This window comes from Xiphias gladius, chromosome 3 (assembly GCF_016859285.1).
Source record: "Xiphias gladius isolate SHS-SW01 ecotype Sanya breed wild chromosome 3, ASM1685928v1, whole genome shotgun sequence".
NCBI lineage: Eukaryota > Metazoa > Chordata > Actinopteri > Istiophoriformes > Xiphiidae > Xiphias > Xiphias gladius.
Window position 1 is genome coordinate 20,767,439 of NC_053402.1, and position 26,586 is coordinate 20,794,024.

The 26,586-nt window shown below is 41.1% G+C and overlaps 1 protein-coding gene across 3 annotated transcripts in view; it reads right to left on the bottom strand.

Annotated features, from left to right (window-relative positions):
- Positions 1-26,586, bottom strand: part of asic2 (acid-sensing (proton-gated) ion channel 2) — a 331,531-nt gene that overhangs the window by 16,518 nt on the left and 288,427 nt on the right. For all 3 annotated transcript variants that reach the window (XM_040123766.1, XM_040123767.1, XM_040123765.1), the window contains 2 exons: positions 11,623-11,773; positions 160-287 (listed from right to left, as the gene is read on the bottom strand). In XM_040123766.1, the coding sequence (XP_039979700.1) occupies positions 160-287; positions 11,623-11,773 (279 nt within the window). The remainder of the gene's footprint in view (positions 1-159; positions 288-11,622; positions 11,774-26,586) is intronic.

A 26,586-nucleotide genomic window follows, 5' to 3' on the forward strand; every position in this document is an offset into this window, starting at 1 on the left:
TGTTTTCGAAAGTTATTTATCACACAGGTTTTTTTTTTTCCCCCCATCTCTGGGCGATAATCTGAAACATGTGGATTAGAAGAGAAAAACAGCACAAGGAAGAGAAATGATTAAAAAAAGCTATTAACTGTGTATCAGTGAAAAGTCAGGAACACCTACCCTCTGCTCCTGTGTGGCTACAAAAGTCTGGAAGCCGGGGGCTACGCCGAAGCCCAGCTCGTGAACAAACGGGGGCTCCGCCTGGCTGTGGATCTGTACCCGCACACCTGCCTCAAAGGCTGTATCCTCTGGAAAGAAGACAGAGGGAAAGGCTCAGTAAGCTGATTTATTCAGTCAATTATCAAACAGAAATATGCAAAAAATGAAAAAACTTTAAATGTCTTTGGCTTTTTGACTGGTTCAGATAAACTGCTCAGGGAACAGAGGAGCATCCATTTTTTTTTACACTCAACAGATGCTGTTGCAGTAAGTTAAAAACTGAATTTCCTGTTTTAAACAACCTTTTAGCAATGAATTTCAGGCCTTCAACTCAAAGCCACAGGCTTTTAAAATTGTCTCTATTATAACACACTTTCAGAGACTTGCTGTCTCGTTTGTTTTAACATTAAACAAAGGTAGCGAGGAAGGCTTGGTGCCGACTCCTTAGATGAAAGGACCTCTTTCCTGCCATTCAGAGCAATCGATTGCACACAATCACACACAAGGACGAAATGAGCCATTACAGCTATGGGAGCCGATAACGTTCTCTCTCCATGTCCTCATATTCAGCGATGTGCTCCCGGACACCCAGTCAACGGCTTTCCACTGCCAGCCGACCAGCCGGACACCTTGGGGTGCTCTGCAACTGCAGCAAGACATTGGAGCCTCTCAGCATGGCCAGCAGTAGTTTCCCCCCCCTACGATACACCCGTCAATCCAACATCTGCAGTGGCTGATGTGGCGACGGCTTGGATGCATTCACATTGAGGAATAGATGAAGGGATCAAACATGCTTTCTTCATTGTGAAAGGGTACAGTAAGTGTGTGTGTGTAAAAGAGTATCAAAGAAACACGGGCTGTGTGAGAGACATCATCACACGCCATGTTTGTGAGGGTGTCAGAAATACAAAGTGTGTGTATAAACGATGACATATTGCTGACTCTGTGTTCACATGTGTGTGTGGGGAGGCTGAATCATTTTTGTGTCCTATCCTGTGCAGTGTCAGTTCCTGTAATAAAGAGTATCATGCCCTGTGTAATGAAGGTCGTGTAGTTTTATGTGGCTGTGAAATTTTATGTCCTTTATGTCTCACCCTTCACTGTCCAGCTCTGTAACTTGTCATTTTGAATGTGTCCATTGTACCATTAAGAAGCGATTAGCTTTTTGTGCATTTAGGAAATAAACATTTTGACTGGATCAGTTACACACAAATCGGTAACTGCAGCACAACATTTTTTAAAGGCAGTATGTGTTGTATTGCTAAATATTTAATTGTTGAACATCTTATTCGAAACCATGGGCATTAACCAGTAGCTATAACAGCTTCCACTATTCTGGGAAGACTTCCCATTTTCTGGATCCCGGCTGCAGGGATTTCATCCTGTTCAGCCACAAGAGCATTAGTGCGGTGGCCCAGTGTTGTTGGGTGACTGGGCCTGACTCACAGCCAGTGTTCATCCCAAAGGTGCTGGACGGGGTTGAGGCAAGCCCAGGGTTGTCAACATACTTTTGGCCATATATTGTTATCTAGTCTAGGTGTCAGGCTAGATCTAATCAACGAGGTCAAATGAGATCACATCAGGCCAAACCTCAACAAGATTTCAGGCTAGATTCTGGTCATAAACCTGCCAATTTGGTCCTACTTTAGCAAAGCAGACTAAACAGCAGGTCAGGTAGCCTAAACAAAGACAAATGAGACAGAATATGGTTGAATCACACTTACTGATTACACAGGTTATGTCTTTATGGATATGGCTTTGTGATGTTAAATCAGGGAAGGGCCTTCACCAAACTGTTGCCACAAATCTGCAAGCAGCAATAAGGATTTCCTTCATTTCAACTATGGCTGTGTTAAGACCTGTTTTAGCGCAATGCAGTGTCATCTGGTGAGCCACTAGGTTGGCCAATCACGGAAATGCACCACTTTGTAACACGAATGCCGTATTTCTATTGTTTACCTCGTGATCTTGGTGACAAAAGATAAGATAGATAAATGGACAAAACTTTATCGTCTCACCTGAACCTATAACAACACACCCCCAGCAACGCAGCCCCCGGTGTTGTTTTAATGCAGGGTATGTTGTCGGTCTGAATGCCTGCCTGCTCAGACTAAAAGTACACAAAAATATGTTGAGACGGGTATCCTTCACCTGTCATTCGATGACTAAATTCCACTGCCATTTGATCGTAATTGGATAAAAAATGTGTTAATGTGGCATGTTAAAGGAAAACACAGCTGTATATCTTTATAGTAGCTGTTGGATAAATGGTCCATTAGCAGCCGTAGCACATCGCTGTTGTCCAAAGACTATATTAAAAACATATTTTAAAAAAGCTACGCTGTTGTGCTGGGTGACATATTCCTTCATCACAATGAACACCAAACAGTGTAAACAAGAAACTGCATCCCTGAGTCCACACAGTATGGCACAACATAGAAATAGAGACATTAACTACACTGGCCTGTACACTGTGATAAAGGAAAGTCATTTAACTGTGGGGCTCTTTAGTGTGTCTTTAATGTTATTTGTACGAGAACGGAGTTTTATAAAAAAGAGGTATAAGCCATTAGGCTGTGGCTGCATGTACAATACTAGTTAGCAGCAGAAATTCATCATTGGTTTTGGTCTTGTCAAGGAAGGTGTTGATAATAACAAAATAACTTTAGCTTCATTATTTAACTTCAGTTTGTGTTTATAGGCAGAATTTCACTATATACAATTTTCTGTTATTACATTGCTGCTAAACATAGCTTTGCCGCTCTTGGTAACTAATTAGCACTGATACGGTTACTATTTCTACTAACCCTTCCTGTTGCACAAAAGCACTGTATGTATCTATTTGTTCAGCTGTCATGTATTTGTACATTTGTCGAACAAAAAAAACCCCAACATTTTTTGCTTTTTTATCAATACAGGCGACATATGAACATGAACATGAACAAACTGCCTCGATCATGTGTGAAAATCTACCTTTAAATGAATGTATTTTGAAAATGTCACGGACTGTACTCTGACTATACTCAAAGCAACGCCACATGTAACAGGAACAAGAAGAGGCATCTAAAGACAAAACACAACTGGGGTACAGCTCAGGACAAGGGAGACAAGACAACTCATGGGGGACAAAAGTGAGTGCTGGAAGTCTTCACAGTTTCCCTTGGCTCCTGGTAACCATGACTTGATCTGGATCTCGAGCTGGGCTTGGTCAAAATTATATTCAGTCTAACCTGATAGGGTAAGGTCTACTATAATTCTGTTGTATTGGGTCTTTACAAGGACTCTCGAGGCGGGGTCATGCTTGAAACAAACTAGTTCGTATGATGTGTCCAGTGACCCCATTGGAAGCCAAAAGTGGTTATAGCTGTTCGCTGCCGCATGGCTACACTTGAAGGCTGGCTCTAAACGAGAGGGGCATTATACCATAATCATTTAAATAGGAAAATAATGGCGCACATTTTCAGACATTCTTTCCTGGGAGACAATCATAGCGTTGCACTGACGGGGTACTACCGGGGTACATCACCACGGTAACCTATGCTGCAAACCTAACCTGCTCCGGAGCAGGGTCACCTCAGAGGATCAAATCAAAACCTGTCGACAGCCCAAGTACTGACGAATCAGATCATTGGAAAACCAGAGTCATAATTCCTACAGGATCCCAACATGGACAAAAGAGTTTACAATAAAGTGACAAATAATATTGATCAGTCGAAACGTTTTGCTGTTTGAGGCTTTCCATATGTCCACTCTGGTTTTGAAACAGAGCTTCTAATAAAAGGAGGGAGAGTTTATCATACTAAACTACATAATAACTCTTACAGCTTCATTTAATTGCACAAAGATTCTTTCATTCCCAACAGGATTTCTGACAGTGTTGATGCTTTTACACTCTTATTTTATCACTGCAGCTCTGCAGAATAAAACAAAGAGACTCTGTGACGATAATTGGAAGTAAAAAACTAAACCCTCTTGTCTTTTATGAGAAAAACTATCCACACATGATTATAAACATGCCAGTCAGATTGACCTCATCAGACACGAGCCACTCTTCTTCTCTTCTGTCCTCTCCTCCCTGCCAAAGGTAAGGATCTTCATCGCATATTGATTATAGTTTGTTCATCACCAGACAATCGAGCAAAAATACTCACTCAGTAAGAAACTTAATAATTCCTGTACTTATATACAGAATAACCTTAGCCTGACTTTAATAACTGGAAATCTTTTCTAGCGTTTCTTTTCTATTCTAGCCATGTGATCATATTGTTTACATTTCACCTTGTTGAATACTACTTTTGGATCTCGTTATGACCGAATTTACCTGCAGGTATCACTGTTTCTTCTCATATCATATTAAGTACTTTATTTTTTCGCGGTTTTGACGATGTTGCTTGTAATTAACAACTCTGTCAGTGTCAGTGGAACGTGCACACAGCCGGACAGGAAAACCCAGAGTCAACCGAGCCAGTTGATAACAGGCCTCGTGATACGGCAGCCGATGTTACGCTCAGTGAAGACAGATAACAAAAATGTATAACCTGGGTATGTTGAACTTGCTCCATAGTACAGGCCTCAGGTCGATAACATTTTGGATTTGGTGTAATAATTCTTCTAGATCTATTTTGGATCGGTATCTATTTTTCAAAATTAATTTATGCAAGTCAGTAGGATGTTTATGCCTGTGTTTTGGATTAGGTCCAATATTTTGGAGCCGGTCAGAAAATATGAGGCACTGGGTATTTAAACGAAACAAAGCCATAGGTGAAGTTCCCACTGGGGTTGAATTTTATGATTATTTTCTTTAATTTATTGGCTAATCTTTTGGTCTATAAACAGAGTGAAAAAAAACTTATCACTGATTTCTCAAGTCCAACATGAGGTCTAGAAATGTCTTATTGTCTCTTTGACAATAAGTCCTAACCAAAACCCAATGACATTCAGTTGATTATCACATCAGACAAAGAGAAAATAGCAAATCCTCACTGTTGAGAAGCCTGAACCATCAAATGTTTTTGCTTGAAAAATCTTGACAGAGTAATCGATTAATCTACAAAGTGTTTGAGCTGCATTTTCCTGCATTTTACTGGCTTGTTCTACTCAAATCAGATGACCATATAGATTCTCATACAAACAAATTAACTAATCATCCTATAGATAGGTAGTACAGATAGGTGTAAAAACTAGTGATTAATTGAGAAACTAGATTCAAACGGTTTAAGGCCTTTATTTTACATCACAAGACGTTAATTTGCACAGAACGAAGCCCAACGTGAGACAACGAACGCTTACCAAGATTGAAAAGGAGTTGTTTGTGCTTGCATACTGTGTCAGTCTGAACAAACACTGAGAAAGTGTGTATGTGTGTCTGAGAGTTAGAGATCGGCAAACACGGGGCTCACTGTGCTTGTTTCTGCTCCAGTCAGTTCAGCTCTCCTTTTCAAACGGTGATCAATAGGATCATGGATAACCATGTTCGCTATATCTGACCACAACTTGGGAAGAATCAGAGATAGCTCCGTAGTTGAGTACTTACTACGTATTTCATCACCACTATCACACTCATTTGACTTAGAATGACTCAAAAAAATAAGAGAGGTGTGCTAAATTGGGATGGTATCAGCAGCCACAATCATAACTCAGACCTTGCTGCTTTGTAGGATGATGGTGGTGCTCCGCTTTCACCTCTGTTCGCCTTCAGCGTTTCAAGTGATTCCACATTTCGCTGTGGAAAAACGAGCGGGAGAGGAGATGATCGACCGGGTTAAATGAGAAAAAATGGTCTGCACATGCATGAGTGTAGGTGCATGTATATTTGACAGGGTTGCAAACTCATCAAGTGTGAAAAAGGTAACAAAGATGCCACTAGGGGGTGGGGGGTGTTAGCTACTAGAAAAGTCACAGAACACAGCCCTGGAAGTGGCTGGCAAGCAAGCAAGACACCGAAAGACCAAGAGCGAGATGCACATCAAATTCCCGTAGCTGCTATTTGCTGAAATCAAACTTGGAGATGAGAGAAAACAAATTGACCTGATCGCTGTTCCCGCAATTCGCTCTCATGTTGTTTTTATTTTCTCTTTTCGTGACCAGAAAGATAGTTCTGCCTCATTCCCCCATTGAAGGAGTAAACACTGACACCCCCCATCTACACGGATCACACGAATGAACGATTTTGGATTCAAAACTGTGATTGTTGCCGAAAGGGGACCAGTTTACTGGTATGATTTAAAATGAAATTTTAAAAAAGTCACATATTATCAGGCTTTTCTTCGTACTTGCTGAAGGGTGTGTGGTTATGTGTACTATTGTTCAGACACCTCTGTGGAACGTTGAGACTTCCTCCATACCTGTCTGCCACACAATTATAATTACGGGCGTGCTGTGGTGTTTGTCAGTAACACCACATCCCCTCTCCATCTTACATTTGTCCACTTTGTCATAGTCAGGATCGGGCATGTCAGGCTTTCTAAGCTGGTGCAACATTTAATGTCAAAGTGAACAAGCATATCCTCAAAATGTGCCTGTATTTACATTATGTTTAAACATCTGAGAAATTACTTACATACTGTGTCACACTTACTGACTGAATTTGTGTGATAGTTTTATTTACTTGTCTCGTTATTTTATAGACTATTTCATTTTCTTATTTTTTTTAGCCACATTAGCGGTGTAGCTCTGGGGATGGCAATGTCAGTGTTTCCCTGAACTTTCATCTAGCGCTTCCATCAGGTCAAATTTCTATATTGTCCAATACTTTGGTTAATAACTAAATACTTGCAAAAATAACGGCATTCTCATCAGCCTCAGCTGCATCCAGAGATAGCTGCATGCTAGCATGCTAAACGAAGATGGTGAACATGGTTAACATTATACCTGCTAAACGTCAACATGTTAGCATGCTGGCTGTAAGCTCTAAGGCTTGTTTAATGAAGATTTCTATAACTTTATTATCCTTTCACTAGTGTATTTAGTCACATTCCTTTGTGCAGTTTGTTACTTGTGTACACTTTAACAAGGTTTCTGTTGTAACTACTGTTTTATAAAACTAAATATAATATTTTTCACAAGAAACATTGAGTAAAAGGTCTGTACATGCCCACACTTGAGTTTTACAGTTCATTTTTGACCTTGCACAATCTCACCACAAGGTCTTTTTATTGGCTGGTCTGGAGTTTTCGATCATATCAAATGATTCTCGTTAGCCCATGAGTTTCCCAGTTGTCATAGAAATATAAATTTTATAATATTCATGTTGTCTGAGTACTTTAAGGACTTTTGTCAATACTAACGCACTCCTGTTTCATCATTACTCTGCGTCTTTACACTTTTGGTGTACACAATGTCCTATTTTAACTTAGTAATTTGAACATAATAAATTATCTTCAAACATACATTGGGCACATTTATTATCTAAAAATATACAGCAATCTCAGCTGAACTTACAAACTGAGGCTGCACATCACACTGAGCTAAAATGTTTTATTTGCCCTGTTTGCACAAAATATTGTTATTTTAGTTTTGCTGTTGGTTGCAAATTTACTTTTTGCCGCCGCAGAGAAAAGTCACAATTTACAACAAGAATGACATTGAAAGAAAATTTCCTCTAAACAGCCGCAAAATGAACACTGCATCCAGAGATAGCTGCAGTCACTCGTTTTACAGCAGCTGAACTCCTGTGAAAATGTCACCAACTGCAGGAATAATTAAAGATACATTATGATACTGGCATGCTTAAAAATTAAACAGTAACCTCTTGCTGTCATTTGTCCTCGCCAATATAAGAAACTTTCTGATGCACTAAAAGAAGGACAGCTTTAAGTTTTCAAGAAGCAAAAGTGATAGTTTGCCGCCTGCACATACAGAGACAACACCACAGTGGGAAATGATACAGGTAGAGAAGATAAAAGGGTCAAGGACCTCCCACTTCAACTCTGCACTCGGTTTAACCTGTTGCTGAAACATCCTTCTGCTCCTTTCAGGCACTTCTCAGGGTGCTCTTCACCATCGCTTTGACTTAACAACAGCAGACACAAAGAGTGCAGAGGCACAGCGAGATTTTAGCACTGCATTCAAAGGCTTGTTGGGCTTTACTCGCCTGTTTGCTACAGAAAATGGGAGCTAAAATGGGAAAGGATAGATGGCACATTGATGGAAAACAGAAAAGAGAAGGATACAGAAAGGACAGACTGGTGATGAGTCCCACCAGCGGCAGCTTTGCTTGAAAAAGAAAAATACATAAAGGCGATGCAAAGATATCAACTGAAAAAGGATGAAAATTTAGTAGAAAGTAAAGCAACGATCAATGAGGGAAAGTGAATCAAATGAAACAAAGCAAAGTGAGAAAAAGAGGGATATTAATAAACTTGATGTAATACATGCCTCACTCACATTCTCAGAGAGGAGATACAAAAAGAGTTCAATAACTCCATAATTCTTGGCACATCTCTCCCCTTCTGCATCACTCCCTCAATAACGTTGTTAAATGCATATATAGACGTAGTGGGTGAGCACAATATAATTGGTTGTTTGGGAACTCTGAAATGTCAGGTTTCGAGAGTGTTGATTCGATCTAAAACAAAACTCTCTGATGTGCATGATTAAACCTTTCTGATAGAAGAAGAAATTGGACTTGAATGTCAACAAGGTTTCGTAGGCTGGGGTGTGTTTGAAGGGCTTTTCACCACACTGCAAACATTTTGTAGCCCTGCTGCTGAAAGGAAACGTGGTGGGTTCTGAGTGGGACTAGAACAGACTACTTTGATCAAGACTGCTTGACAAAGAATTCTTACATTCTAGAAACTGTTTGACAGCCTCCACGTGCTGGCGGTTAAGTTTATTTAATTCTAAATTACTATTCTGAGCATTTCTGAAATGAGCAATCACAAAACACAAGAGGCTCGTGTATGTGATCGAAGCTCAGAGAGTCGACGTGTTTTCACAAAGATGCAGCGGGCATCTGTGGAACCAGAGGTTACACCTTCTAGCCCTTCTCCATCTCAGCTGCATTAATATAAGAACTGAAGGAAAAACAAACACTTGTGGGTAAACGATGGTCAAATTCTAATCACTTAGGTTGATTTCCTGGCGTCTTCCATGAATATATATAAGTCTGCTTGATAAAATATCCTCCGGTCAACTGCGGTATGGACAGAAATAACAGACAGATCCAACCCATTTATTATTTCCAACCCTGAGCAGGAACACAGTGAGGAGAAAGCTGGGTATCCAGGCAACAGGCCATCTGTTTTCTCCCACCACCCAAACTTATATCCATAATTTTTCACACCACGAAACATGTTGTTTTTTGTAATGCTTGTGCATCATGATAAAGTGAGGAGGCGTGTCATGGCTGACCTGCAGCTGTCTGGAGAGAGCAGTGTGCTAATAGAACCCCAGAGACTGATTGCCGGCCCTCTGGATGATGGACAACAAGATGAGCCACAGGAGGGGAGAAGGTGTGGATGGAGAAGATTGGGGTGTGTGCAGTGTGTGCCAATCATGTCTGCACAGCGAAGAGACCTGGCTCAGTTGAGGAGACAGTGTGCTTCCTTCCGAGGCTGACTCAGCTCACCTGGGCTAATTAAACCACACAGGGATAAACAAGGGCACTGGAAACCGCAGCCTGTTGGGGGATGGAGCTCCGCATGCGGGCTGGGTGGTGGCTGGAGTACAGCCTGTTCAAACGGAAATAAAACCAAGGGGAGTTCAGGACAGGGGGCTGCGGCAACTGCTGTCCGTAGAAGAACACAAGGGGGACTGATAATACGTGGATGTTTTGATGATAGATCTTCTTTAAGTTTGAGCCCAGAGTAAATAATGTCCATCTGCTGGGCGGCTTGTCGCTCGGCTAGTTGCTCTGGGAACTCCCCCGTCCGCCCTTCCACTCACTGTGGAAGCAATGAGGCAGCCAGCCTCCTTACAACCCTCCAACCGTACCGCTAACAAGATCTCTAATACTCACATCTACTACTACTAACTAACCATCTGTATGACAAAGATTATCAAAGAGGCTTCAGTACTCGACATGAAAGGGTTTTGAATATGCATTATGATTACTGAAAAGTCTATATTCTATAAAGTCTAAAGTATCATCACAGCCACTCAGAACTGAAGGTGCAAATACTGACCAATACCTTATTCAGAGAGAATAATACATCAGAATATGCTTGTCCACAGTAAGTCCACAGTCACCAGTGTATCAAGAACTGTTTGATGTGGACTAGAGAAGGTGCCAGTGCTCTAAAAATAAGCATTTTGGTGACCGTGTGGGCAAATCCTTGAGTATTAGGCTCGGTGCACTGTGATACTGCTTCCACACTACTGGTGGGAGCATCAATTTAAAAAAACAAAACAAACCCACTTCGAAATAGCAGTTGTTAAGCATAGCATTAGCTATACCGTTTCACCGAAGATCCTCTCAAATATTCCCAATTTTCTGCAGCTTTATTGGTTTTGAAATTTAAGGGATTTTCTGGGTGTAAAATTGTCCCCAAAGTGATTTCACCAGGAATACATTCAATCACTTCTGTTACAATTATGGCAAAATTAAATAATTTGAATGAAAACATACTCATGGCAGAAAGGCCCAGTTTCCGACACAACTGGGGAAATAAAAGTTTAAATATTTTATTGGATTTTAATCGTCTGGGATTCACTTTGCACTAGATATTTCTTTTGTTTTTCTTCAGTTAGGATATATATTTTCTTCACATGCCAATATACTTAAAATAGGAGGAGGGCAAAAATAAAGAGGGAAACAAGAAAGACGGCAGTGTGAAAGACCCCTATAGCCAAGTCAAGTCAAGTCAAGTCAATTTTATTTATACAGTGCCAAATCATAGCAGAAGTTATCTTGGGGAATTTTACACTGAGCAGGTCTAGACCGTACTCTTTATATTATTTAAAGAGACCCAACATTCCCCCATGAGCCGGCACTTGTTTACAGCGGCAAGGAAAAACTCTGAACAGAACCCGGCTCGTGGTGTCCGGCCGTCTGAAGGCTCAGTGGAGTAAGTACACGGGTAAAGGTCAGGATCATATAATCTAGAGAAAGAATACGAGTAGTGAAGAAAAAAGATGGGAGAGAAAAATGTGATATTCCTGCCAACATGAGTAGAAAGTTGAGTAGAAGTTTTAATCACTTTTGTTGCTCACCCTGGCATTTTTTTTTTTAGCCTGGTACTGAAATACAGAAAAAACACTCAATCATTAGGCCTCATGAGTCCCACTTGAAGACAGCATAACAAAAGAGAGAAGAGCAAAGAAGAGAAGGAGGCAATTTTTAGACTCCTTGGCTTTTTCTTGAGTAACGCAGATGCAATGGAGGAGGGCAATGTGCTTTTGGATGGCGAGGGATGTGAAGTTTTAGGTTTTCCCTACTGACTTTGATCGGTCAGTCAGGCAGGAGTGCATGTTTGTCAGGCCTACCTGTGTCCCCCCACACTGGCAGGTACTCGTCCTGCTGGATATCCAGCATGATCTCCAGGCCGTTTCCTGTCCCTCCCTTCATGGTGGTGCGGAGCATCTTCCCTTCCTCTGCAGCATTGAACACGTAGCACTTCCCATACCTGGTGAACACCTGAGAGGAGACAGAGACAGAGAACTGATAAGTGGTGACTCGTTAATCCTGATGCACGGACAGAAAATTGTGAAGATAGCGCTGCAGTAGATACAATTGACAAATGCACATTGATGGGGCTAATTAACTACCAGGGGATGTGTATTTTTAGCCAAGATCATCAATTTAGAAATCCTGCTGTACATTATACTGTGATAATGAGCTACAGTAAGTTTTCTCACATTATCAGGTTTTGTGAGTTTCGTGTTCCCCTATCAAAAACTTTTCTAAATAATACATCAGTGTTTCTTTCTCATATTTTGCATTAGAAACTAGGGCAGTTTATTTTTTGTTTTTACTCCTATTACAGTTTGGCACTGTCACTACATGTCTAAGTCATCCATGCCATATATAGTCAGGCTACTACTCTGAAACACTTTGATTTTGCTTTGTTTTTTTTCTCGCCTCTATGTGCAACAGTTTTCAAAATGCAGCAAACCTACAGTGGGGTCCAAAAGTTCCCATTTATGGAAATGTGGTCTCAGTCTTTTGGACCCTAATGTATATAACGTATATGAATAGAAAGAGGATAGGATGATATAAGAACCAAATTGATTGGCTTAGAAATTTCAAATTAGGTACTAAGTGTGTAAAACATAACGAGAGAAAAAACAGTTCCTACTTCTGTTTTCAGTAATTTCTTTTTCATTTTCCGATGGATATGATTTGAGGGCTCCCAGCATGCTTTCTGTGAAATTTGGTGTAGCTGCACCATAAAATAGTCATGCTTCATGAGCTTCTATCTAGTGTGTCTTGTTTTTATTGAAACCATGAAACAATGACCCTAATTATTTGTGATACTGAGAAAAATGTCTAAACATGATGACGATAAAGTAAGAGGGTATCAGGGCTGAAGTTAGAAGAAGCAGCCCTTTTCCATCACTTCTAAGTGGATCGGGTCTGATTGAGTCCTGTTTCTGAATAAAAGGAGTGCGACTTTTGACCCAACTGGGTTGAAATTGATAAAAGTCCTCTTTGTGTCATCACAGCGGTAGCCATGGTGGTATCTTTTTTCTTTTGCATCAGAGTGATGGTCAGTGTCTTCGATGACTTCACACTACGCATATACAGGCACACCGTGATGGCTACAGGTGTTGCTGTGAAGTATGTCTCTGTGAAGGACAGGTCTGGCGATTTAATGAAACGCCGCCAGAGAGGCACTCTCTTTCTTTCCCACGTTATCTTACTCTCTTTCTGAATGAGCCTCTGGCTTTTTAAATTGTGCACAGTTTTCATTAGATGAAGCCAAGAAAATGTAGAGCCCGCAGAAATGAACAAGAAGTCAAAAAAAGAGGCAATTTCCCATGTAATCACTTATAAGCAGAGAGCACCGTGCTATTACTGTCCCAGACTTCAAAAGGGCTTCAGCAAATACTACAAAGACTGTCCATTCCTCCCATTCTGTTTGTGTTATTAGAGGTACTGTATGTGGAGAATGATTACTCCTTCCACTAATGTCTCTCCGTACCACCGCCACCTCACTAAGAGCCTAAATGGCTATGAGGCAGGCGTTCCGCCACCTTCAATTAATTAGTAAATAAATCTGATTGACAGTTTTATACATAATAATGACAAGCAAGTTCATTTTCTGTGTGCTGCAGCCTGGCGTTCATTTCAGCTGATGCCATCGACATAATCGCTCAACAAATCAGAAAGTAATGTCACCCCACGGCGCCACCCCCACACTTAACACACGTCCTTTTTCCGTTCTCGTCCATAGTCGGGTATGGCCATTGGGCCTACCTGGACACATCTCGGTGGACCTCCACGTCGGTGGGCCGGTTTTTACCTGTCAGCCTCTTTACCTGCCCTCTCTGCGTGCCTTTGAATCGGTGTGCGCATGACAGCGTACTGCATGCATGCTCCCGGACCGGGCTCATTGGCCAATCACAACCAAGTTTTCAACCATCACCGACCAAACCCTTGCACCCCACTTAGATCTTTTCCTCTCGACATCGCGATACAAAATCAGAATCAACTGGGCCTGCTGAGCATTTTTATACAGGCCAAAGAGCTGGATTGGATGTTAACTGCTCAATTGTACCATGCAGAGACCCCCCGTGGAAGCATCTGCATTCGTTATGTTTCTCCACCCATTTATTGAGGTTTTTCTTTTAATTTGTCCCCCTTCTGTGTGTGTGTGTGTGTGTGCACGTGTTACACACACATACTGAAATGAGACTGTAGTTGTGAGGTCTCTACTCATGAATAGTCATCACCATAACAACCTTCCATTTCAATGCTGCAATGACTGGTAGAAAGGAAGTGACTGATGGAAACGGTTTAATAAGCCAAGAGCAGCACTGCTCTCTCGACCCCTTATCAGAAAAATGTAAATTTAAACGTCAATATGATTTTCTTTTATGAGTTATAGTTTCCAATCTATGACATATGACCTGACCGTATTATTGCCGTGTCACAGCGTTGACTAGGGAAATATACACTATTAGCTACAATGTTTGTGATGCAGTGTTGTAATCTAATCAATTACAACTGGTATTAACATGCGATTTACTGTAAACTCAGTTGCCAATTCATTAGGTACACCTGGCTAAAACTAACCCGGTCCAATACAACAGCCCTGCAATAAATCCTACACTCATGAAGCTTATAATGTTCAGTTTTCAGAGATGATGATTCAATTTTATGATCCTTTTTGAGGCTGCGATTTGTGGTGTCATTGGGCTGCCTTGCATCATAGTGTTTCCAATATTTTCTCCTCCATGTTCATATCAATGAGGGAAGACTAAATATTACAAACACCTCTTATTATAAGCCAATACAGTTCAGCACCTCAAACTGCAGCCTCTTAAATGAACACAGCTGAATTAACATCTCTCTAAAACAGTTTTGACAAAAACTGATAATAATAACCTTAATGAAGGAAGGTATTATTGCAGAACTGCTGTATTACACTGAATTAGTTTTAGCTAAATGTACCTAGTAAAGTGGCAACTATCCTGATATCTTACATGGATGAGGAAAAATGTATTTTAATGCAAGGTATAAATGGATGCAGCGTCCTTTGCCGTCAGAATGCGAATAGGTAGACCACATCTGGAGGCATTCAGGTCGCTTGGTAACTGGATCTCAGTCAGGTGTAAATGACATCAGGACAGTTTGCCCACTTTCTTAAGAAAACAATGTGCAAACAAGTTGACAGGTCCCCTAACTCTCCTGTTATCTCAAGGTGCCCGTGAAAAAGCTGCAGATGAGCCCTTCCTCAACAAAAGAAGAATAAGAGGAGACCATACAGCAGCACTTTTTTGGAGGACTCTTGAGGGTCAGCTATTAGCTTAGCTAGGACTAGATCCAACAAAGCTCTGCCAGCTTCTCACAGTATAAATTAGCCAAGTTCGGCCATCTACGGCTATTATGTCCCCCTTGTCTTGTACATCACAGTAGCACCTCAAGTGTATCTCATGCTGCTTCAGTGTGTGTTAGCCATCAGCCCCGCTTAATTAATCTGCAAACAGAGGTTTGATCACAATGAGAGCAGAATTGAGATAATGAGAATGCTTATTAATACTACTTGTAATGCAACGGCGGTGATCATATTTGATTATTCAGACAACACCCAGATGCAGCTAATGGTTTCCTCCATTTCCTAGAATGACTTTCAACGAACCTCCAAAGAATCATGCAGCATGGGTGGTGAGAGGCAAGAGTTAATGTAATTACCACTTTCTAATTTATAATTACAATTCGTGTCAACATCAATTCATAATTACAACTTCCAACTGAACAATACAGCAGCGCATTAAAAACTAAACAAATGTTGACGCCTCGTGTCAGCCAAAGTCTGTTGTTGGAGGTAATTAAATGCAAATTCAATGGATATGGTGCTATATCCAGCTATACAAGATGAACTCTGCAATCATACGACAGTCCTGGGTTGACTAATGATTAGAATGCTCTCAAGTCGTAAAACTGGGGATATTTGTCATCTCTACCTTCCCTCCCAAAGGATTTTAACACAGCAGTAGACTTCTTTAACATACTTTTTTGTCTTATATGTGAATGGAGTGAGAAATGTTGATCGTGATAATCATAATTATGCGTTAATAAAAGATTCAGAGGCACGCGAGTTGACAAACAGCAGGACTTGTGCCTCTCACTAAAAAAACGTCTTATTTTTTTCCTGCACTGCACTATGGTGTATCAAGGCTAGTTTTATTGGAGATTTGTTTAAATCTCTGCCTCTTCTGCACTAAATGTTCTTCTTTGACTGTTCAGGATTGGCACAAAATTCAGAGAAAAGAAAGAAACACTTTGTCTTCAATTGTGTGGAGCTGGAAATAGACCTAATGTTTTTTATTTTTGAAAAAAACAACAAAATGGAAGGCAAAGTGCATTCCCCATAGCTGCTTTTTCGTTGTTGGAGTGTTTTGAGATGGATTTTTCATTTCATGCTCCTCCTCCTTTATTGACAGTGGCCTTCTCATGGATGGTTTACCGACATGATTGATCGACTAGCTAATGCCATACTGCCACAGAGATGGTGCGGATTGGAAGAGTAAGTACCACATTACAGGTTCATTCTCCTCTGCAAAACAGAGGTGCTCCTGACAGATATGTATCTGGAAAAAATAAATGACACACGAGCAGTTGCTGTAGCATAGTGAAGAGGACAGCAGATAAATATTCATTGCACCATCACTCCTCCTTTGCAGGTACAAGATGTGGTGGTTTTTTAAATTTTTTTTTATGGATTATTCTGCACTCACACATACCGCTCAGCATGGAGAAACATCGCAGAGGTCCCATATAGAGGTGGTCCAACATCCGACCCTCATTTCTCGAGGTCTGGCAATTTAACCACAAATTGCCAGTTTCATGAGAAGAAACAGCGTATTGACATGAACCACGTTACATTGACTTTTCTGGAATGAAAGCATTTTCTAATGATGCCTGAGAGATCGAAGTGGCCCATTTAACCCTCCCTGGCTAATTGATCGGCGACTGTTTTAATTTTAATTGCCCAGCAGTTATTCGCTGTTCTGTTATTTATGTGTGCAAGTGACGAGAACATAGATTGGACATAATATTCCTTCAATGGTTGCTTAATTTTTTTTCTTTCTTTTCTTGGCAATTGGCTCCCAACTGTCTACTGTCAACATCTATCTCACCCCCTGCTTTCTTATACAGGGAGGAATTGCTTTCAGAGGGACACTGCTTGTCCCTCTTTCACTCCTTTTGTCAAGACTGATGATGTTTGACAGACAGGGCTAGGGCTGAGCCAACATCCCATTAGACCTCATCCAGACAGAAAGGCTCCTCTTCAGGCACAGGATAACGAAGACATTAACAAAATTTTGACAGAAGGGTTCTGTATTTTGCAATTCGCCAATGACCCCTTCTCTGTCTCCCCCTCTTTCTCACTTCCCTGTTGATTTCCCGCCTCAGGTGAAACCTGTTCTCAAACCTGTCCAGAAATGTAGATGAGTGCAGGAAACACTGTCCTGAAAGAAAAAAGGTGTATTGGTGAAAAGATTTATCAGTTCTCATTTAACAAGTACTGGCTGCGTTTGTACCAGTTGTCATCTCAGTCAGTGAAGGAAAAAGATGCCTGTAATAAACAAGGCCATCATAACCCCTGCTCGGCTTATGATTGATCAGTGCCAGTGAGCCAACACAGATTTCCAGCTGTTACCGTATTTGATTATTTATTATTATAACCTCCTCAAATATAAGGTATAATCCTCTCTTATTTAAAGCTGTACTATTCGTATTTTTACGTAAAATACAGCTCAAATTACTCATTGCAGTGTCAAAAGCATTGCTTATAGTTTTAAACCCACTAAGACCTATCAACCAACTCTGCAGACCCTCTCAGTGTGTTATAGCAACTTCCAGCTCATTGTCTTGGTTTTATAGCCCGCAACTTTACTGTTTCGGTTCTCTCTCACAACTCTGACCATTTTCAGTCACTGTAGGCAGCTGTTTTCAGCCAAAAAACTCTAAAAGCCCGAGGGGGCACGCAGCACACCCTGAATGACAGGTACACAGACAGGGCTGGTAAAGGGACAGACAGGGCCAGACGCTTAATGGATTTTTTGACAGTCCATTAGCCCACATTATTATGTGTGAAACTGCCAATCAAATGTATTTACTTATTAATCGAAGGTGGCAGAAGGATGTTCGGTATTGTTCCGGTCCACTTTAACCCCCACATGTAATAATATGTCAGTGTTGTGTTTACAGCTTGTTGGGCTTTAAACACAAGAAAGACAAAAAGTTTTAATCCCTTTTAGGACTACTTTACGCTGCTCCTGTCTGTTCTTATTGTTGCTGTTAAATGTTGAACAGTTTTAATTGAGTCAGGGTGCTGTATAAAACGTCAGAAAAGTCAAACTCGCTGCCAATATCACATTAGTTTCCCCCCATCAAAGCCAGATGTCTGAGAGTGGACCTGCAAACGAGAGCACGTGCAGCTGCTCAGCTGCACAGCTGCCAATTAAAATGCCTTTTGACCAACAAAACAAATCTCATCAGTATTCACAGCTGCAAGTGTGAATGTCTGGAAGCATGGAGCCGCAAACACGGCAGGACCTCGCCTGTTTTCCATGTAGTGCCTCCCACAGAGTAGAAGTCAGCTGACGTGGCCATTGGCGTGTACTCCTGTCATGGTGTCAGTTGTTCACACCAACCACCCACAAATCAGATTCTGAAAAATGCTCCAGGGCAACGCAAAGAATTGGAAATACATGTTCGCATGGATGGAGAAAAACATTACTCGTGATTTGTATCTTTAAATATCTGACCTTGACTGAAGAAATCGCTAAAATCCGCATGTTGGACTCTCATAGATCCCTCCAATCCTGAATTCATCTTGCTGTTTTGCATACGATCGTATTTCGTTATCGCTGCTTTGCAAATGGTTCGCTGACATAATGCCAAAGCGTACAGGCCATCAAAATACCCCGAAGTGCACCACCATATTGATAAGTCCCACTTTCACTGTTACTGACACAGCAAAGCTGTATCTACCACAAGAAAGAGCTTTGCCTTATCTGCCATGTTGGCCCCTGTTCAAACATCTTTTTCATTATTTGGGTTGATTCGGCGATGCAGGCAGGCCATTGTCTGTTAAAAAATCAATACACAGATGATGAATGCTTTGCATTTGTAATATTTCAGCCAGTTTGAAAATGGATGTTGTCTCCTGAAGAGCTTGTTCATCAGATACTACATGCTGACTTGGCTATTACTTTCTGTCAGTTGTGGTGTTCATGCACCATTATGAAACACTGACATTTCTTTCCACAAGACTAAAGGAAGAGGCGGTGAGATCTGTATTAATTTTTTGCTGGGTGACAGTCCACTGTCACCCATCTTGTATTTTTCCATTACCGAATAAGCAGATAATAAGACACTTCTCTTCCTCATTTCATTAACTTTGCAGGCAGGCAGGACATCAAGAGAAAAAAAACACTGAAGAGTAAATTGAAATGTTAAGCATAGCAGTCAGTCCACTAGTTTTAGCAGTTCTTATGAAGCGCTTGCAACTTGGTGTTATTGTTTGAGAAAAATCAATATCCACATCCAGGTGTTTTATCATAAAACCAAAGCAGAAAGGTAGCTTGAAGGTTAGGGGAGTAGGGAGAGAGAGAGAGGCTTTCTATCCTCAAGGCTCACTGAGAGAAGAGGACAGGAATAAGTTTATGAAAAAGGTCTTTGAGTTGCAAGGTGCGCACTTTCTTAGCTGTCTCCTCGGCATCAGTTAAAATGGTTGTACTGCTGTGGGGATAAATAATGCAGAGGCCTGCTGTGTTAGCGACAGGGGTGGCACTGAGTTTTAGAAAGGAGGGGTTTAAGCATACACACACACACACACACACACACACACACACACACACAGCGAGCTCACTCATCACTATGGCTCTATACATGCCACTCGGCTACCTGCACTTCAAGCTAGCTTCCCATGCAACTTAAACATCCTCATGTCCCAAAACACATTTCACGTCACATTAAACAAATCCCACTATTTATGTGATGTGTTGGTAGTTTTATGGAACATATTTAGCATTGCACCATAATGTAATTTTGCCGTGCAAGTCAATAATATTTTATTTTACAAGGCGGCACATAAGTGTGGCAGGGCTGCGACAGGACACAGAGGATTGCAGTCACTGCTGCCAGTGTGATATTTACGCTCTGTGCGAGGAGGGAAGGAGGATGAAAGATGAGGACAAAGAGAGCACCAGAGATATAAAAAAGAGAGGAGGGAAATGGAGAAAAGGAGAAAGTAATCGGGAATCAAAAGACAAAAAACCTCTTTGTTGAAAAAGTAAATGAAATCCCAGTGGCTGAGCTCTGACCAGGATTATTGTCTTTAGTGTGGACTGTGTGTTGAAGAATTCTTTAGCTTGAGGGAGTTTACACCAAGTGGAGTCACAGAAACAAAGTGTCTCTCACCTCTGCTGGGAAGACCTGATCGATTACCATGCTGCTTTTGGATATGCAGCTGTTCCGTTCAGCCTCTGAGATTTCTTCTCTGATTCACCAGCATCTGAGACTCTTTATCAAACTCCTTTCATCATACATGTTTCGGTTTTGCTCCCCTTGGCTTTCAGATGCCAGGGGAACAGTGGTGGAGATGCTGAGTTGTACCACATCGAAATAATTTGTCGTTTTGGACTCTGCAACAATTTGGAACTTTTCCATCAACCCTTTTAAACCATAAAGTCAAAACTGATCCGCCTTTATCAAGAGAACAGGCTGGCCAAAGTAGTAGAGGCCTACCAGCCAGAGAGCTGCTATCACCTCCAGCCCTGTAGGAGGACGACAAATCTCATCTTGTGGTACAGAGTAAAGTCTTGTATGTACAAGGGAGTCGAACCTGTTCCTCTCAGGCCAGGGGAGCAAAAGTCACTCATGAGGGACAAACAGGACCATCTTCCTGTCAAATCTACGTCATACAGGTTCAGGCTCTTGGGCTGTGGGCACCATAAGTTGAACGTAGGCCGTGTTTTTCAATTTCCTAAAGAAGCTATGAACACGATGCATCTTGTTTAATCAATCCATACATTAACAGAAACGCAAAAACAACTATTTGTGGTTTAAGGTGAAGATACATGTTGGAATGCTTTCTTGACAAACATCCATTCGCCCAAGACTTGAGTTTTGATTTTGGTCTTTGTGGGACAATGGCACCAAACCTGGCAACCTCACTGTGACTAAACATGTTAATTAGTCAACTTCAAAGGCATTGGTGTGTATTTTTCACTCTGATACTAATCTTCACCCTGGGTAAGAAACCCAATAAGTATATTTACCCGATATGTAGAATTATTCGTTAAAGCCAAAAGTCAACTCTAGCTTGAAAATCTTCCCTTTGGTTTGGAAGAAAATGCGTCAATCTGCTCCCTATTCAGTACTGTAAAGAAATTGTTTGCCCAAATAGTTTGCTCAGTAAACTCCATAGCTTCCAAGGCAGTATGTCTCTATTGAAAACACAGAGATGTATTAAAATTTATTTATTTTAGGACTCTGTGTCCTGTGCCATTACATTCCTCTCATTACAGTGTGTACTCCTCAAGATTCACAGGTTCAGGCGGTGCCATGGAGAGACATCAAATAAAAGAAAAGTTACCCTGGGTCGAACATCTTGTTCTCACTAAATAATAATTGTATTGCTCTCCTTCCCTTCAACCACGCCCCTCGTCTTGCAGGTGGAGAGAAATTTAAATATTAAAATGACATGTTCTCTCTCGCTCTCCCGTCTCTCCCGCATGTCAGTGTGCAGAATGTGTCTGGATATAGCTATGGGCTACCAGCTGTCACCCCCAAACGCATCAATCACATCACATACACCCAGTCATTATTTTTTAATAAATCACCTCTCGCTGATGACCGGTGGGGCTCTATCTCACCTGTCACAGTCCGGCTGTCTCTGAGGGGGCTGACGCAAGGCTGAGTAATGGGCCAGGAGTGGAGGACCCAATCCCAAACAGGACACCAGCTTATCTGACTGGACGAAATGGTATGCCAGTTCTGAGAAGCCGCTAAGACGTGCTTAATGCACTGCCAAGATTACAGTCATTGAGATCCTTGAAGAGGCCCGATCTTTTGAAATTTCAGGGATTGCAAGATTAGTCATTTAAAAGGAGGTTGCTGCTCAGAGTAAAGGACTGCTCTCCTCATTTGTGTGACTTTTCATCACATCAGCTCTATCTTCGACCAAACACTATTGACATACAAGACCTGGCAACATGGTGAAGCTTCCTGAAACCCTGATATGATCAATACCACTAGCAAAGCCTCATTATCCCTAAATATCCCATGAGGCTTGCAGTTTAAAACAAAACACTCAATAATTTATTCAACATAGTAACAAACAGCTCTTTTTACATGTGCTCTAAAAATAGAGACACATGGTGGAGATTTTGGATATACATGCATCGGTAAACCAGCCCAGAATTACATTCATGTTGGACGAATCTGCAACAAACAGTTTAACATGTCTGACTTTCATACAAGAGACTGGCCTTTGTGTCTACAATCAACACATTTTTTAGCCACGCTAGCAGTGAATGGCAATGTCGGTCGGTCTCTCATCCACTTTGGTCCAGACTGAAAAATGTCTAAAAGCACTGGATGGATTACCATGAAATGAATTTGTTAGAGAATAAATCCTACTGACTCTGGTGATCCCCTGATCACAAAAAAAAATATCGTGGGGGAATGTGATCCTGTCCAATATCAGAATTCTTGTCTGGCAAACGTGAACTTCATCCCAGCTGTGTGCTGAAGGACATTCTTGGTATGTCTTCCATACTCAGACAGAACCGCTCTCACTCACAATGCTGCACACGTGACATATCCAAACAACTGGCCAGACGGGCTTATTCTTTGTTGAGTTCGAGTTCTTCATATGTGACGGCGGCTGTGTTTAACATGCCTTGCAGGGACACATGGACACATTCATAAACTTAATGAGCATTTAAATGACAAGTGATGGGAGGCATGTTAAACAGCAATGCTTGTAAAAGATATCTGTTGTAAAAGAAACAGTGGTCAATATTCAGACAAATAAGGGCAGAATTGTACTTCCCTATTGACAACCTGCAAACAGATTTTAGAGGCGCAGGCAAAGTACAGCTTGACTTTACTTCTAAAATTATTGCTCTCCAGCAATTTGCAGTATTTTCTAAGTACTGAAAATGTTCATATATAAGCTGTCCTGGCTGCACACACATGCTTGTTTGTTTGTAAAAGGGGAAACAGGCCCGGGAAGGCCCCATACCTTGCTTTTCTATAGTCCCCTGAATTAATAAGTTTGCCTGTGATAACCTTTGCAGGTTATTAGACAAGCTGGTGTTCTTCACTCAAAAAGTGAAAGAAAAAAAGTAACAGCAGGCCAAAAGAAGACAAATAACTCTTTCAGTAGCCAAGTTTAATCCTTGTGTAAGTGACTCCCCCTCATGAATTAGCAATTTTGGCTAAACTTCCCTGTAAATGAGGAAGAATAACCCTGGGATAATAACGCAATGTAATATACTGACCTGACAGCAGCTTGAAGCCATGCTGGGGCAGCATTTAATATCTGCTGTGCAGCAGAGTCACTGGCCCATGAAATAACGTTGACAGAAATGAAATAACCACTAATCACAGAGATTGCAAATGATTTTGGAGCCACAATTTAAAAGACTGTGCGCATACAAAAGTAATCAGGAGAGAGAAGGCAAGAGAAAAGCTGTGTGTAGCACTAAGTTTTTGTTTGTGTTTGTGTTTTTTTTTATTGCCAGTCAAGAAAAGAATGCAAGGAAATAACTAATCAGAGTTTTAAATTGAAAATGAGAATATCAAGTCAGTTTTCAACTACTTCACTTCTCTGGAGATTTTTGCTTTTTTGTTTCAGTCATACTACATAACCAGGAAGAGAAGGGTAAAAATTGGGAAGGAGTGGGCTGATCAGAACACCAGGACTAGCAGGATTCCCTGCTGTGTAGAAGATCATGTTTGACGCCTGCCATTGTGTGAATCTATAATTACCACAACATTGGCAAAAAATAATAATCAACTGGACACCAACACCATCCATTTGCAAGATAGTAGCCAAGCAATTAGACATTTCCACACAGCTACTTAATCAGCATGTGAATTAACCTAAATATAAAGCTGTCTGGAGCCAAGAGGGACGCTTACAATGGGGCTTGAAAAATGGGGTGTTAGATCCAACACAATAAAAATCAACTGAACTTAATGAAGACAAAGTTCTTTCTGATTTCATTAATAATGTCCAGAACTATGATATAAAGGCTGAAAGGTTTCTAGAGGGCTTGACATGGTTAAATTTTTTTAATTATATCAACACACACCGATACAATCATCAGTCCGTCACTGCTTTTTCTTTATTTTGTGATTAATATAAATAGCATATTTTTGCCACAGCAGCACAGCCTGACCCCCAACTACATGCACCCAAAAAGGAGCTCACCAAATATCCAGCAGACCCACAAATTTAATACATGCACTAAGGTCATACCTGCTGCAAATGCAGGTGACCTGACTGTGGATATCTGAATCTCTTATCTGTCACTCCTGAAGATGAACCACTCAACTCAGACAACTTTACTGCAATTCACAGCCACCCCCTGAAACAAAATATCGAGGAGCAGGATGCTCCACTGTGATGAGACTTGAAGTGATACTTCACCCAACATCTTTTGACTCCTGTAGCTTTTAAAGGTGGCTGTGTTGTTTACCAAGAACGGAGGCTGTATTCAGCTTGGATTCATGGTTGTTACCATGGATTGCAATAGTGGCAGCAGAGCACAAATAATAAAATGTCCATCAAAACTTCACAAACCACTCCTGCTGCAGGAGGCTAAGGGGCATAAAAAAAAAACATGTCCCTGCTACTGAGCTTCACAGGATTGTGCAAAAGGACAGAAAGAAAGAAAAAGTTTGTTTGCCATGTTTTGGTAAAAAAAAAATACAACTGTTTGTAACATATTGATGGCCAGTGGAGAAGTGGATTATGATGCAGGAATATTTTGAGACATTTGGCCGCACCCAAACTGACATAGTTTTTTTTTTTTTTTTTAAGTTTTCTAGCCCAGTTCCAGACTTCTGAATCACTCCCAGCCAATCAGAGTTTTGTAGGTGGGATTAGGACTAGGGAAAATAGCCACAAAAAAGCAGACAAGCATAGATTGGCTCAACACAGCTGCAAAGGGTGGTGCAATTTCACTTACAGGAATTATAACTTTTATATCTACACGTTCATTCATCGGTATTGCAGACATTAAGTCAACTGTTCATAGCAACTGCGACCGCAGCCTCTACCACAGCTTCTGTGTTGTAGCTACTTCATCGTTATTGAAAACAGAATATGGCTAACATGAACACAATTCCAGACTGAATAAAGATGTAAAAACAAAATGACAATTCAGTCTCATCATCAGGCTGAAGCTGACCATGGCCTATGTTATTCATGAAGGTGCAGACTAAAAACTCCGTGGAACTATGTTTCCAGCTTTACAGTGGCTGAGTGTTTCGTATTCAAGGGGCAGATTTTAGGTTGTTTTTCATTTTGAGGCGAGGATACTGTCTGCTGGGTAAGCCCTGGATAAACACAAGTCATATCCTGCTTTCACTTTCACGCAGAACTTTATGATATTCATAAAGAAGATCAAAGGAGAAGGACACTCAGAGGCTATGTCTCTGTCTGTGAGGTTGGCGCTTTTGCTAATCCCTGCACTCATAAAAGTGGGGATCTGTGTGTGTAAAGCATAAACCAGGGCGTTGAGGGTGGGCGGGGTTGTGCAAGAGGAGCATCTGATTTGCATATCAGGGTAATAACAATATGGCAATGGGTCCCCTCTGCTGTACAGAGCATATTACAGCAGCAGTGAGATGACAAGTGACATCGACAGCTAAAGTGCAATCGGGGAGCCATCTGCAGAAATGAATATAGCTGATCTTGCATTTCCAATTTGTCAAAACTGTGTGATGTGTCCCTCCATTACGATCCGTCACACGGGAGCCCCCATTGGTGGAAGCCTTGGCCCCCCCGTGAATTCATGGACAGAGAAAAAAAATGCACCAAAAAAAAAAAAAGATAATGTCTGCATTGTCTCATTCAGCTGCATGAAATTGGACTAAGTGATAGGAAATAGATGAACGGTAACACTAGGAATCACTGGGAACAGATGTGCCAAATATATAAAAAGATATTCCACTTAGTTACTAACATTCACACACAGGGACAGAGAGAGTGGGTGGAGAGACACAGTGATGTGAAAACTGATTAAATTATTGCCAGAGTCCATGCGCCGTGTGTGTACATGAGTTTGTGTGTTTTTTCTGTGTACTTCTCTGTACAACCACAGAGAAGTGTGTATTGGCAGTAGGAGCCCCGAATTCCCCTTAGAAACACCCAATCAAAAGATTATTTCTCATCCCGTGTATTTGTGTGCGCAGGAACTCTTGTGTGGTTATGCGCTGTATGTGTATGTGTTACTGGCAGAATCTGGGCAAATGGTTTCAAAGGCATCTAATGAGTACATGAAATGATCTACATCAGAACTGGAAAATGGTGCTTTAAGATCAGCAGCCTGATATTCAGACTGAATGGCCATTTCCTTACCACTCCATTATGCAGCCTGACATCGGCTCTTTACCTAGACTGGATACACAAAACCCCTTGTTATTTATGACAGATTTATAGATTGTGGAAGCCTGAATCTATCTAACGTATTTTTTTTTTTTTCCAGTTCTTTCCGCAGTTTCCTTCAGGTTTCTCTCAAGGAATTGCAGACATT